The sequence below is a fragment of the Phocoena sinus genome, chromosome 15, assembly GCF_008692025.1.
Source record: "Phocoena sinus isolate mPhoSin1 chromosome 15, mPhoSin1.pri, whole genome shotgun sequence".
NCBI classification, from domain to species: Eukaryota; Metazoa; Chordata; class Mammalia; order Artiodactyla; family Phocoenidae; genus Phocoena; species Phocoena sinus.
Genome location: NC_045777.1, coordinates 71,096,428 through 71,111,594, shown reverse-complemented (window position 1 = coordinate 71,111,594; position 15,167 = coordinate 71,096,428). Strand labels below are relative to the sequence as shown.

At 49.3% G+C, this 15,167-nt stretch overlaps 1 protein-coding gene across 1 annotated transcript in view; it reads left to right on the top strand.

The window, feature by feature from the left end:
- Positions 1–15,167, top strand: part of GSG1L (GSG1 like) — a 219,212-nt gene that overhangs the window by 78,527 nt on the left and 125,518 nt on the right. The window contains exon 2 of the mRNA XM_032605578.1: positions 5,810–5,857. Coding sequence (XP_032461469.1) covers positions 5,810–5,857 — 48 coding nt within the window. The remainder of the gene's footprint in view (positions 1–5,809; positions 5,858–15,167) is intronic.

Here is a 15,167-nt window from a genome sequence, read left to right as displayed (position 1 = left end):
GCAGGATTTTTGTTAAACCTGTGACCTCTGACCCCAAAGTCCAGCTTTCCCAGGCTGTTTTCCTAGAAGGTCCTGACATCTCCATAGGGGGCTGTGGAGGTCCTGTAGCTCATGGACCCCCAAAAACTTCTCCCCAGGGGTCTGCTGGCTCTATCCTCCCCCTGCACAAATTCCCTCCTCTGCCCCTCCCTGAAGTGGGACAGCGTTACCCTCCAGGGGCCCTCTGGGAACACAGTGGATCTTTAGGGAACTCTCCTCCTGGGGAGGAGAGGCTGACACCCATTCGTCCGCTTGATCTTGGTAGCTCATCTTGGGTCAGAGGGAATCAGAGTGGGAGGAAGTGATGGGAGAAAGGGCATCTTCACGGGGCAAAAATGAGGCAGTTACCAGGCAATGTCCAATGGTTAGGGGGAGACAACGGAAGGTGCGGGGCCGTAGGGGAACCCATGTATCCCTGCAGCTGCCACTTGGCTGGACTCCTGCCTGCTGAGCTGTCCTAGCTGTGTCACCTGGTGGTTGGCACCAAGCCCTACAGATCCACCCTGTAATAAGCACTACAGAAACACTAGCATTAGTGATTTTCACTTTTTATAGGTAGGGAAACTGAGGCACCAAAAGGCTAACGTTGATGTTACATATCTAGCAGGTGATGGAGCCAGGCTGAACCCACGCAGGTCTGGCTCTAGAGCCACATACCACCACCCCCATGGTGGTCCATGCACCAGTCTTGTCTCTCTTCCCATGATGTTCCATGTTTCCTCTGACCCCTGTGTGGCAGGTGATGATTATGATGGTGTTGACAGCCACCATCTCCTAAGTTCCCACTCTGTTCCAGGCATCCTGTCTAAGTTCTTTGCCCATGTTGAGTCTTTATAACACCCCTGTAGGTGCTGTGCCTATTTTACAGACGAGGAACTCAAGGTCCAGAAAGACTGTGAACTCACATGACAGGAAGTGACAGAGCCAGGATTTGAACCCATCTCTGCTGATTCCGGAGCTCAGGCCTTGGCCATTCTGCTACCCTGCCCCATAAACACTGTTGCTGGAAGGAGTGTCCCATGAGATAGCACCAGCTGTCACTAAAATGACTTACTGTTGCTTTTCTAATGTTGAAAATAGTTGTTTTTGCAAATCAGATTGGAATGTGAATCTCACCCTGGCTGTGACTGGAATCACCTGGGGGCTTTGAAAACCCACTGATGTTTAGGCCTCCTGCCGACCAGTTAAACCAGAATGTCTGTGGGTGGGGCCTGGGCTTCCCAGGGCTGAGAACCACTTACGTTGGATGACCTTTAAGATTCTTTCCAGGGACTTCCCTGGTGGTGCAGTGATTAAGAATCCGCCTGCTAATGCAGGGGACATAGGTTCGAGCCCTGGTCTGGGAAGATCCCACATGCCACAGAGCAACTAGGCCTGTGTGCCACAACTACTGAGCCTGTGCTCTAGAGCCTGCGAGCCACAACTAGTGAGCCTGCGTGCCCCAGCTACTGGAAACAGCGTGCCTAGAGCCAATGCTCCACAACAAAGAGAAGCCACCACAATGAGAAGCCTGTGCACTGCAACGAAGAGTAGCCCCCGCTCACCGCAACTAGAGAAAGCCTGCATGGAGCAGCGAAGACCCAACGCAGCCAAAAATAAATAAATTTATTTAAAAAAAAAAAAAAGATTCTTTCCAGCTTTCTAGTTCCACAGTGCAAGGAAGGTATGCTGCCATCAGGTGGCAGTGACAGGCCACAGCTCCATGATCTAATTGACAAGTTTTGGTCTGAAGAGATAAGTGCACTTTTCTTCAGTTTTATACCCAAACGAAATCCCTTGTTGAACATACAAATGTAATAATAACTGATAAAGATTTTAAAGTTTTAAGGGCCACTTCTAAAAGCAATTAGCCAATGTGGTATAGTTTGATATCTTTCTCACAAATGGTTAGCTAACCTTTATCATGGAACTAAGGGTCTGGAGCCCAGAATCTCTTCTGTGTTTGGATTTTAGTTATTAGACTTGGTGACCATTGAAATATCCAGTTGTCCTTATGTCATTACTATGATTTTTCCTTAAAGCTCAGCTTTGCCCTGCACAGGGAGTGTTGGGCCAAGTTTGACCATCTCTGCTCAAACATCTTCTATTTGGTCTTGTCTACGTAGCAGAAATAGAAGCGTGAGAGCCATTTTATTTAGTCCCTGGTGGATTTTCCCTATCTGCATGGAGGTATGTTCTCAGAGAGTTACTTTTAGGACCTAGTAGCTCTGCACAGTGGGAATGGCTAGCTGCAAATGGGAATAGATAGCTGGAAAAACTTTAGGGCATGGAGTTTGGGGTCTATGTACTGGGTTGAGTCCATCACTTACTGGCTATGTGGTCTTGGGCAAGTCATTGAAAGCTCAGAGCCTCAGTTTGCTTGTCTCTAAAATGGGGATTCTCAGAACTACATTGTAGGTTGTTGTGGAATTAAAGAGAAAGTAAACACACTTTTACAATAAAACTACTCAACAAACTAGAAATAGAAGAGAACTTCCCCAACCCGATAAAGAGTATCTATGAAAAAGAATACAGTTAACATCATACTTGTGGTACAAGAATGAATTCTTTCCCTTTCATATCAGGAACAAGACAAGGATGCCTGTTCTTGCCACTTCTATTCAACATTATACTGGAGGTTTTGGCCAGAGCAATCAGTCAAGAAAAAGAAATAAATGACATCGAGATTAAAAGGAAAAAGTGAAACTGTATCTGTTTGTAGATTACATGATCTTGTATATAGTAAATCCTAAGAATCCACTAAAAGCTATCAGAACTAATAAATGAATTCAGCAGGATTTCAGGGTACACGGTCAGAGCAAAAGCCCATAAAATGTTTTAATTTCTTTCAGAATCAGAATAAAAAAAACCTTTTAGGTGAAGAAAATTTTTAATATATAATGTTAATATATTAATCTTTAACCAATGCATTTGTAAAATTCAATTTTTTTAAATTAATTAATTTTTTTTTGTGGTACGCAGGCCTCTCACTGTTGTGGCCTCTCCCGTTGCGGAGCACAGGCTCCGGACGCACAGGCTCAGTGGCCATGGCTCACGGGCCCAGCCGCTCCGCGGCATGTGGGATCCTCCCGGACCGGGGCACGAACCCGTGTTCCCTGCATCGGCAGGCGGACTCTCAACCACTGCGCCACCAGGGAAGCCCCCTAAAATACAATTTTTAATTTAATTTGTCTTTATTGAGGAGGAGACTCCAAAGGCAAAAGAGCCTAGGGTCCACAAAAGTCTTAATGGGGCCCTGGCTGCTGGTCTGAATTTAGCCATTAAAATTTTCCCTCTCTAGCTCTGAGAAAACAGTATAACATAAAGAAAGTTTAAGATGATGCATTCAAAATCCATCCATTCTTAGCACACTACCTATTCTCATTTTAAAAAATCCTCTTCCGGTTCTTGGCTGTCAGCAAACATCTCTTTATAATCTCGGTACCATTGACTCACTGTGTGGTCCTGGCTGATCACTCAGTGGCCCTGAGCCTTTTCTATAAAGGAAGGAGGGGGTCCTACATCTCAATATAGAGCCTGGGGAGGAAGCAAGCATGATGGAATCACAGGAACGGCATCCATCCACCTGTGGCCTCATGGTTTTTTGGAAGGGGTGACATATATAAGAGAGGAATCCACTCCTTAACTCAGCACTTGAGACCCTTCGTGATCTGGCCCCAGCCTTCCTTCTCAGCCTCATCTCTCACCACTCCCTGATATCTGCCTTTGCATTTGTATGGGGCTGGAAGGAGGTTCAGGAGCCCAAACGGGCTTCAAGGGACCTCCTTAGAGGAAAACTTAGGAAGCTTCAAGCAGACACAAGAATTGAGAATGCTGGAATCTTCCAGATTCTTTTCATCCCCAACCTACATTGACTCCATTTGGACTCAAAGTCTATCTCCTTGTTGGGCTCATCAGTGAAATCTATCTCTTGCTGCTATGCTCAGTAGTAAAACCCTTGAACTAGGAGTTGCAAGCTCACCCTAAAGGTGAGCGAATCTAGTGTCTCAGGGACCAGTGAGGTCTAAGGTCTAGGGGTAAAGCAACAGGGTGTGGTGGGGACTGAGGCAAAGTATAGAGCACGTGTCCTATCTGAGAAAGGACCTTAAGGCTAGGTCACATCTTGCTCTCACTGTGTCCTTGATGGCCAGCATAGGGCCTGGCATCAAGGAGGCTGGGAGGAAAGACTGAAGAGCTGAAGTTTCTTATAGGCATAAGGTTTGGGTGGAAGGCATTCGTTTGTCCATTCATTCATTTACTCATTCGTATACCCCTTCAATAAATATTTATTGAGCACTCTCTATGTACCAGGCAGTGTTCTAGGTGCTAGGGCTCCAGCAGGAAGAGAGATGGGGAGAGTCAGGGAAAAGGTGTTTGGAATATTAAATAGACTAGTTAGGAAAGGCCTTCCTGAGAAGGTAAAACTTGGGGAAAGTGATAAAGGAGAGGAAGGGCAAACCATTCCACTATCTGGGGGAGGAATGCTCCAGGGAGAAGTAACAGCACGTGCAAAGGTCCTGAGGCAGGAATGTGGCTGGCACATTTAAGGATCAGCAAGGAGGCCAGTGTGCCTGGAGTGGAGTGAGCAAGGGGCAAGCCAGTAGGAAGTGACGTCAGGGAGATGATGGGGGCACAGATCACACAGGGCCTTATAGGCCATGGTAAGGACTTAGGTTCTGACTCTGAGTGAATTGAGAACCGTGGGAAAGTTCTGAGAGGAGGCATAATCCATCTTAGGTTATAACAGGACCCTTCTGGTGACTGTGTGGACAAGGGCAGAAACAGGGAGACCCATGCAGAGGCTACTGCAGTAATCCAGGAGGAGATGATGGGGCTGGGACCAGAGGAGGTGGTGAAAAGTAGTTGGATTCTAAGTATATTGGGAAGCTGGACCTGCAGATCAGATGGGGAGGTGTGAGAGAAAGAGAGAAACAAAGGATGATATCAAGGTTCTGGCCTGAGCATCTGGGAGGATGGAGGTACCATTTTCTGAGCTGGGGATGAATTGAAGATGTGGTACCTGCCTTCACGGGGCTTCCACTTCCAGCTTGTGAACCATCCGAGGATCACACACGAAATGATAAGAGTTATAAGGTGACTAGCTGCCACCTAGGAGAAGGCCATGGTGCCATGAGAGCTTCTAATAGGGAGGGAGTGTGTTCCCAGTCGAGGGGTGGGGGAAGGGAACACGAAGAGTATAGGAGCTGAGGGGAGGGGAGGGGAGGAGGGGTGGGGGTGGGTGTGGATGGAGAGGCCGGTGGAGGCCAGTCCTGGATCCATGGGAAAGAATTTGGGCTTTATTTTGGGATAAAGTGTTTTGAGCAGGAGTGTGCGTACTTGCGTGTATGCATGTGATGTAATCAGAGCTGTGTGGTTTGAAAATATCCCTCCAGCTGCAGTGTGGAGAGTGGATCCGACAGAAGCCAGAGTGGAGGTCCAGGGAGCCCAGTGACGGCTTCTGCCCTCGTCCTGCTGGGCCTGGACGGGGTGGAGTCCGTAGAAAGGGCAGGAGGGCTTTGAGGAGGTGGGAGTGACAGGGCTGGATGGATTGGACTGGGAGGTGACGGAAGGAGGCATCATGGGGACTTGCGGCTTCGCCATCCACATTCCTCAGGACGTTGGCTTTCTGGGAATTAGGGTTTAGAGAAAGATGCTGCTCAGGTTAGAGATGTTGGGGCCCTGCTACCCCCCGATCCGTACAGGGCTCGTGGGAGGGGGAGAGGCAGAAGCCTGAAGCTCTCACTTCCTTTCATATTCTGAAAACCTTTCTTTCTTTCTTTTTTTTTCAAAGGTGAAAAATGCCGCAGCTTCATTGACCTGGCCCCAGCATCAGAGAAAGGTAAGTGTGGCCCCAGCTCAGGTGTGCCAACCTTGCCCTCTCCAGGGACACTTCCCGAAGCCCTGATCCTGTCCTTCAGCATCCCTGGGTGATGGTGCCCCAGGGGCCAGAATCCTGTTGCAAAGCTCTGAGTTCCTTGAGCGGTTAGTGCAGGGGGAGAGGCAGGTGGAGGGACATCATCTTGCCCTCCCCTGCCCCCCAAGTGAGATGGTTCTGAGAGTCATTACACTTCCCTTACTTCCAGTGCGTGCTGGAACTTTGGGAGAGGTAGGCTGGGCGTGCGGAAGTTGGGATCAGGCAAGACCAGTGTTGGCATTGCTTCCGAGTGTAGGATTTGACCTTGGGGGAGGGATCCAGACGTTCTGTCTGTGTCGTCTCACAGGTGTGGGGAGGTCCAGCCTGATCGGGCACTGCCATTCAGAAAGGACCCATTGGTGTGCAGGGCTTGACAGCAGAGATTCTGAGCCCAGTGATGCCCAGATATGATAGGAGGGGGCTGCAGCTCATGTAGGGGGCAGAGCCGTCAGAATTAGGTTTAGCTGCAAGTAATGGCGGCCCCAAGTAACTGGCTTCAGTGGAGAAATGTATTGATTCCTTTTAAAAGTTTCAAATCTAGAGTGGCTCTGCTTCATGCGGTCTTCAGGATCCAGGGGCCTCTCCATCATCCCTGTGGCCTTTGTCCTCATGGACTAACAGGATGGCTAGAGGTACAGCCGTCACATCTGCACTCCAGGCAACAGGGTAGAGGAAAGGCAAAGAAAAAAGGGCAAAGGTTGCATGTCAACAGTAAGGTTCCCAGAAGTTGCCCCATGACATGGGCTTATATCCCCTTGGCCAGAACTTGATCACAGCTGCAAGGGAGGCTGGGAAATGAGGTCTTTATCCTGGCAACCATGTGCTCAGCTGAAAGGCAGGGGTTTTATCATTATGAAAGAACAGGAGAATGGATACTGGGGGACGCGCTGCCACAGGAGCGTAGGGCACGGCCACCTCCCTACTTCCCTACCCTGCCACCAAGGAGAACCCTTGCCAAGAGAGAACAGGTGTGCAGGTCTCTTCAGACAGCCTGGAGATTAGGAGAGGGCTCTGGTCCTGGGAGTCGGGGTGGGGAAACTGAGACAAGAGTTCAGTCCTAAACTGTCCCGACATGGGGGGCCTTGGTGGGCTGAGGCTCAGGGGAAATTCTTCCATCCAGTATGTGCGGTCACCCACGCCCCCTGCTGGTGGGGCTGAGTTTGCAGTTTCCCTGCAGTGTCAGGAGGTTCAAGGGCCTGAAATGCCCCGTCTCTGACCCCTCCAGGGTGTTGGGAGAGGCGGGACAGGCAAGGGGGCTGCGTGTCTTTGAGGCTGGTGACGTTCCTGTCTCACAGACGCTGTCCCCTTGAAGAGCTCCAGCCAAGTGGCAGCTGGTGAGACTGAGGGGCATGTGACAGGGAGCCCATAGTGCTCTCGGGTCCAGGAAGAGGCTGGGCTCCCCCTCTGAGCAAGCTTTTTGCAGTGGGGACTACCTCCTCTGTTTCCTCTGCTTCCCAGTGACGATGCCCTGTTTCGTGGCTACTTGTGGCCATCCCTGAAGTTTCGAGCTGAGCAACTCGGGCCACAGCTTCCAAACTGAGTTCTTCAGAAAATACTGTAGCTGCTAATAAATGGGTGATATTTACTGAGCAGGTACAATGTGTCAGGCACTGGGCCAAGCACTTTAAATGTATCAACTGAGAAACCTCCCCACAACCTTGCTAAGAAGGGGCTGACATTCTCACCCCACTTGACAGATGAGAAAACTGAACCTTAGAGACATTAAGCCACTCACGTCTCACATCTCATAAGGAGCAGAGCCCGTGCTCCATACCCCTCTGTTGTACTGCATCTGAGAAGCCAGTACCTGTAGGCAGCCTCTACGTTGCTCATCCCATAATCCCCAAGGCCTTGGAGTTCCTGGGTCACCTCTGCTCCAAATCTGGCTTCCAGGAAGCTGGGCCTGTGTGCGCATATGTAAATGTGTGTGCATGTCTGGTTGAGGGCGAGGATATGCATGCATGGGCAGGTGCTTCTCTGAGAGTGTGCACATGGGTCTCGTGTGTGTGCCTGCATGCACACTCGTGGGTGAGTGTGGGCATGGAGGCATGTACACATGTGTGGACGTATGAGCATGTGGATGTGTGTACATGCGTGTGTGTGTCCACATACAGTGTGGACTGTATGGTGGCTTATTCCTGCCTCGTGTATGAGGACCGAGGCCCCAGATGGGTTGTATCTTTGTGTTTTACTGGCCTCGTGATTTTACTTTCAGGGCTTGGTGGCCACGCCGAAGACCTTCTGGCTGTACATATAAAAATGTTTATAAGAAGCCTGAGTGGGCTGGCTTTGCAGACCAGTTTTCATGGGCTCACTGCCTCTCAAGCACTTAGGCTCACCTTTGGGGCTGGCGGGGTTTGGTCAGGTAGCTCTGTGGCCTGTTCCTGAACCTCCCGGCCCAGTCCTCCCAGGGGCACCTGCAGGAGCCTAGTGTCCCCGGACCCCTCCATGTGCTCGCCGAGTCCTCTCCACGCTGTCTGTTTCACAGATGAGGATCCCAGGCTGTAGAGAGAGGGGTACTGGTTCAGGGTCACACAGGGAGTCCGGGCCGATATTGGAGCCCAGATGTGTTCTCTCCCAAAGGACACTCTTCTCCCACATTCTGGCTGCACCCACTCCCGCTGTGACTTCCTTCCTGCTCTGCAAAATCCGATCATAATAATTAGTGTTAGGTGACACTAACACAAACTGGCTTTCATGCTGCGCTTACCACGTGCCAGGTGCTGTTCTGAGAACTTTATACCTGGTGGCTCATTTAATCCCCATTTTACAGATGAGGAGACTGAGGCCTAGAGAGTTAATTGACTTGCCCAAAGTCACACAGTTAAGATGCTGGGATTTAAAACTGAGCTGTCTGGCTCTTAAATGCCTGGTTCTTCTGCTGAAAAGCTAGGCCTTCCGAGCCTCTCTCTCTGTGTGTGTGTGTGTTTGTGAGTAATTGAGGCCCTTCTGAAATGGGCCCCGTCTTTGCCATTTTCTCCAATACCCTCTGTCCTTTCCTCCCTACTCTCTCCCCTGGCAAAATGCGTGTCTGTCATCAGTGTTTTCACCATGGCCTATTTTTGTTAGTTCTCCTGATCATTCTAGCTTTGGGCTTCACGTGGGAAATATCTTTTCATTTTAAACTAGCTTAAGCCACAACCATTTTTCATCTGGATTCCTGCCACAGTCTCTCAACTGGTTATGTCCTTCCATTTTTGACCCCTGCTTCACTGGTGGCCAGAATGATCCTGTTAAAGCATCAATCATCTCACGTGGCTCCCTGTTTAAAACCCTCCCTCGGCTCCCATCTCATTCAGAGTAAAATTCAGTGTCCTCATCTTGGCCTGTAAGGTCTGGGGGATCTGGCCCTGTACATCCGGGATCTCATCTCCTGTAATCTCCCCTCCCTCACCATACTTCAGGTCTCCAAAATCTTTACTGTTCCTTGAGTCAGCCAAGCTAGTGTGTGCCTTGGCACTTGCTGTTTCCTGCTCCTGGAACACTGTTCTCTCAGCTCTCTGCACAGCTGGTCCCTTCTCATCACTCAAACGTCACATCTTCAGGGCAGCCTTCCTTGAAAATCCTTAGAGCAGCCCTTCCTCCTGCCAAGTCCTTCTCCACTCTCTTCAATGTTTAGTTGTCTTTACATCACATAAGAAATGTACTCAGTGCTTCTTTGATTAACAGTGGTCTCCCCCAAAAGAATGTCAGCTCCATGAGGTCTTGTTTGTCTTGTTTGTGACCCACTGTATCCCCAGGGCCCAAAGCAATGCCTGGTAGTGTTGAATTAATGAAAAATGAACATTGATTTTTAACTGTATACACTCTTGTTATAAAAATTATAACGATTTTTAAATGTGTAAATGAGAAATGAAAGTCTCTTATAAGCCCACCCTTAGATATTCACTGGTAATGGTTTGGTTTATTAGTCCCTGAAGAAAGTTAGAAGGATGAAAGATAGATAGATAGGTAGATAGGTAAATACACACACATACGTATATACACATATATACTTATACACCTGTATAAAATCATAGATTGCTTTTTATATCAATACATAGAACTCACTCATCTTTTGGAACAGCTGTATAATAGCCCATCACATAGAAACAATTTATTTAACCAAGCCCTATCACTGGACATTCAGATTATGTCCCCAGTACACTTTGAGAATCTTGTATCACAGCTGAGTAATAGTAACGTGTACACATATCTTTCTCCCTCACGAGAATGGGGCCCTCCGAGCAGTGGTTTCTTATTTACCTCTGGGCCTCCAGGGCCCAGCCCAGCACTGGAGCCCTACTGGCAGAGCAGAGTAATAAATTCTCTGACAGAGATCTGCCCAGCAGGACATGAGAGGCAGAGGAGGAGGAATGAATCAAGGACGCCTGAGCAGTTTGTGAAGATGAAATGTGCAAATGCAGATAAACAGCAACGTCTGTGTATTGTGAACTTGTTACTGAAAATGCAGAGGAAAAGCTTCTTCTGCTTCGTAATCTTCCTCTTCAGGGTTTCCCTTGTCTCTCCAAATCGCAACCTCTTATCCTCTGGGGCCAGATTCTCCTACCAAATAATTGTGACCAACTGGATACTTTTCAAACCTAGTGTATTGGTCAGCAGTAGTCACTATAATGCTGTGTAACAAGCCATCCCCAAACTCAGTGGCACTCGGCATGTATATTTTTGCTTGCATGTCTGTGGGTTGACTTAGGTTTAGCTGATGTAGGCTGTCTTGGTTCCAGGCTGCAGACTGGGCTCAAGTCCGCTCCATGTGTATTCTCTTGGGGGGCCAAAGAGAGGGGACAGAAATGCAAGGTGGCTAACTGCACAAGTACATTAAAATACATACATATATTCCTCTTTTTTTTTTTTTGGCTGCACTGTGCAGCATGTAGGATCTTAGTACCCCGACCGGGGATTGCACCCACGCCCCCTGCCATGGAAGCGTGGAGGCTTAACCACTGGACTGCCGGGGGAGTCCCATGCACAAAGCACATTTAAAACCTTTGCTTACATTCTATCTGCTAACACCCTGTTGGCTAAAGCAAGTCATGAGGTTGCATCCAACATCAATGGGGCAAGAAATACACGACCCACGCCCAACCCAGGTGGAGGGTGGAGTGGGAATGAATATTTGCTGAGTGATAGTCTAATCTGCCACACCTGGGCCTGACCACGGGCCTTAAGGATGATTGACAGCTGGCTGTGCTGGAACCGGCCCAGCTGGATTTCTGGGTGGATGTGCTTAATTTGCTTCTCAGGGTCTCCTCTGGTCATTGTCATCCCAAAGTGACTTATTTATTTTTCCGAAAGTAACCAGAATATTTGAGGGAGGTAATTCATTCCTTCCCCAAACAATCCATTGAGCAACCTCTGCATGCCAGTCATCTGCACACATGCCTTCCAATTCAACACATATTCCCTGAGCACCTGCTTTAATCCAAGTTCTGGGCTAGGTATGGGGGGCAATGCAAGGACGAATGAGGTGAAGGTCCCTGCCCTTCGGGAGTGGGAGAGAGCTATGGAAATGGTTATCAGGCATCGTGGGAGGGCTCCAGCCGAGGAACAAGGAGGCCACCCTCCAGTGCAAAAGGCTAGGGACATGATGGCTGCCACCTCCGATCCTGCCGTGGGGCAGGGGTGGGGGGCGTCCGTGAGGATTTTTGGGTTTTCTGCCCTTTGCTATGTTAACTGGACCCCCCAGTAAATATCTGTCCCATGTCATTTGTCAAGGTGCGGTATGGGGAAAATTCCCAGTTCCTAAATCCCAGGTTGGAGCTTCGCCTCACAGGTGGATGGGCTCTCACTGTGAATGAATGAATGAAGGAAGGAAGGAGGGGAAGGAATTGAGCACGTCCTGATTCATATTTGCCACCAAGGCTGTACTGGTAAATCGCTGTGATTCCTCAGTGCCCATCAACACACACCGTGGAGTACTTTGCAGTCTCCAGCTTCTCTCAGCGGTACGGATGTTGGGCAAACGGAGCCAGATTCAAAAGAACACACAGTATGTGATTCCATTTGTATAAAACTGGAAATCAGGCAAAACGGATCTGTGCCGTCAGAAGTCAGGACAGGGGTTACCCTTGAAGAGCGAGTGTGACTGAAAGGGAGCCAGTGGAGGGCTCTGGCGACGTTAGGTTTCTTAAGCCGGGTGCTAGTTACGCGATGTGTTCAGTTTATGTAAGTTCATCAAGCTGTACGTTTGTGATCAATGCCCTTTTCTGTACATGTGATACTTCCATAAAAAGTAAAACAAAAATTTTCACACTGAATTCTAAATTATCTTTCTAAACTGGAAATCCAGCTCCATCAGCCTCCTGCTTAAAGGCCTTTCCTGGCTCCTAAACATACACCATGTAACACGGCACTCGTGGCCCTTCGTGATCTAGTGTGTGTCCGCCTTTTCCACTCCACCTCCTGTAATCCCTCATGTGGACCTTGTGCTCCAGCCCCGCCTCCTTACTTTCACACATTTCCCCCCAAACTCTCCATCATATGTCATGCCTCTGTGCCTTTGCATATTCTCTTCCCTCTGCCTGACCTACCTTTACCACCTCTTGTTTGCCATGAAAACTTCTATTTATCCTTCAAAGCCCAGTTAAGAAATGACCTCTTCTGAGAAGGCACCTCGGACCCCAGAAGTACCCACGGTGACTGGTCCTATTATCACACTGCCTTGAGATGGTCTCCTCCACCAGACTGGACACTCCCTGAGGACAGGCACTGGATCTTGTCTTTCCAGTGGTTCCTGTGCCCCAGATGGGGTTGGCACACAACAAGAATTTAATAAAGTTTTGTTGAATGAAGGAAAGAAGGAAGGAAGGAACAGGGGCCATGTTATAGATACTGGGTGTCCCATTTGGGTTTGGAAATCTGGATCCCGACTCTGGAAGCCGTGGTCTCCTCTGTCCCGCCTGGGCTGAGCTGTGTTTTAAGCCATCCCGGCTCCCTGCCCCTCTTTCCCAGGGAGCTGGGATTTTGGGCAATTCTTGTGAAACAATCTCCTAAGCTTGTAGGTTTCATTTGTTTAATATTTCAGGGATATGCAACAATGTGGTGGCTCCGTGGCCACAATCCCTAGCCTTGCGTGAGTCATTTCTCAGCTGAGTTCCTGTGATAGTCTCTTGTTGGTTCCCTCAACCTCTCTGTTCTCCGTCTGAAATCGATTTACAATTCTGCTGCTCACTTAATTTATTTAGTGCATTTTATTGATTTATGTCATAGAACTGAAAGGTGCATAGATCAGAACATGCCGAACAGGGAAGGGAGAGGGGAGCCAGCTTCCACAGTTGCCCAGAGTCTGACATCGAACTGCAAGCAGGTCAGCCTGCTGGCTGCAGCCTGAACACACCGAGTCACTGGTGCATCCTTGTGCCTGTGCATTAATCCTGGGTGGTCTTTTCTCCCTGGCTGCTTGGGGGACTCACTGTCACCTTCACCTGCCAACCCAAAGGTCCTGCCTCTGCAAAGTCCTCTCTGGCCCCCAGGCTGAGTTAGTTATGCCCGCTCTGGGCTCCCAAGTCACCGAGTACACGCCTGTGGTCCAGGGCCTGACAAAAAGGGAACTCTGATTCTTTCATCCCAACAAGACAGACAATTCAGGACACAAAAATGCAAGAGACTGGCCCGAGTGGTCCACACGTCCATTTTTCCCTCTCACCTGCCATTCCCAGACAACACTGAGCTAGTTTTTGCAGCCCTCTGACCGTGGGTGGGAACCATCGTTTGTCTGAAAGGCCCTGGTTCCTTCTGTGGAAGGCAGCAGAGCTTCTGGAATCCTCCTGCAGAAGGAGATTCATTTCCTGGCCATTTCTCAATAAACTCACAACACAGGCCGCCTCACCTGGAGCCATTTCATTCTTGGAAGCAGGGCAGGCTGCAGCCTTGTTTATCTGGGAAGGGCTGCAGGGACCTTTGTCCACCTTCCCTCCACCTTCCCAGGGCAGGCTAGTGGGCAGCAATCCCTCGGTGCCAGGCTGTGTGCCAGGAGCTGGGTCAGTGAGGAGATCGCCTCACGGCTTCCGACTGAGGAGCCCTTCTAGTGGGGGGAGACACACAAGGAGGTGGAGAGTCACATCTGTGAATCAGGGACCCATGGGGTGCCCAGAGGCCTGTGAAGGAAAGATGGCAGTATAGGAAGACTGTGTGGAGGGTTCCATGTGGGGAGGGTCCTGAAGGAATGAGTGGCATTCCTTCTACTGCGTAAGGGGGCACGGCGGTGGAGGGGGCCGTCATTCCTGGTAGACTGGAATGACAGTGCAAAGACTGTGAGGACCCAAGGTTATCCTTGTGTCCAGGCAACGTGGACAAGACTGTTGCAGTAGGACACTTAGCTGAATAGGTTGAAGAGTGGGAAGGAAGGTGTATGCCCGAGAGGGTTAAGCTGCACTTGCTCAAAGTCACACATGCACATTTAGGTTAGAGTGCAGCCGTCACCATGCCAGGATTCCTGAGTGGCTTTTAATCAGCATCCCGCCCACCCTGCCAAACACCCACCCATCTCCTTTTCTCAGCTCACCCTTCCTTCCCACCCATTCCTCCGCCTCATTTTCTCTAGCATCACACATGAGTCCTCCTCCCACCTCCCTCATTCTGAAGTGCTTGGTTTCTGCCACTTTCGTTCTGAAATTCTGGAAGTCCTCTAATTACGTGCTCTTATTAAAAAGTGATTATAAACCCCAGTGCCTGGTGTGAGGACTGCGCCCGGAGATCACAACATCCCATAAGTGCTTTAGGTGCTCTAATTCCAATTATTCAAGATTATCTTTCCAGGTAATTAGGTGGTCGGGCTAGTCTCGCCTGTTCGCTCTCTCAGAGAGTGTCATATTAACCCCAAACCGGTGACCAGCTTTCATGTTTCATAACTGGAAAACAGTTTTCATCATGGTGAGAAGACTCCGTTAAGTGTAAACAGTGGTAATTAACATTTCGAAATGATTCTTCGGTCTTATCATACTTGGTTTGAGAAATTACCTCGGATGCTTAAATCCAGCTCTTTGCCCCTCTGAGCAGAGGTTTCAGCAGCATTGGGGAAATAGGGCTTGCTGAACTGCACGGGGGTGGAGGCATTTGAAGGATGGCTCCTTTGCACATTCTAGGAAAGTCTTTGCATGGACTGGTTTCCTTCTGGACTCTCTGCCTGGATGGGAGGTCGTGGGATGGAATTTGCCATAAGACCCTTCCGATTTGGCCCAGGCTTTGCATTCACACAGGACCTTCACTTTAGACAAATGATGAGTCCTTCAAATGA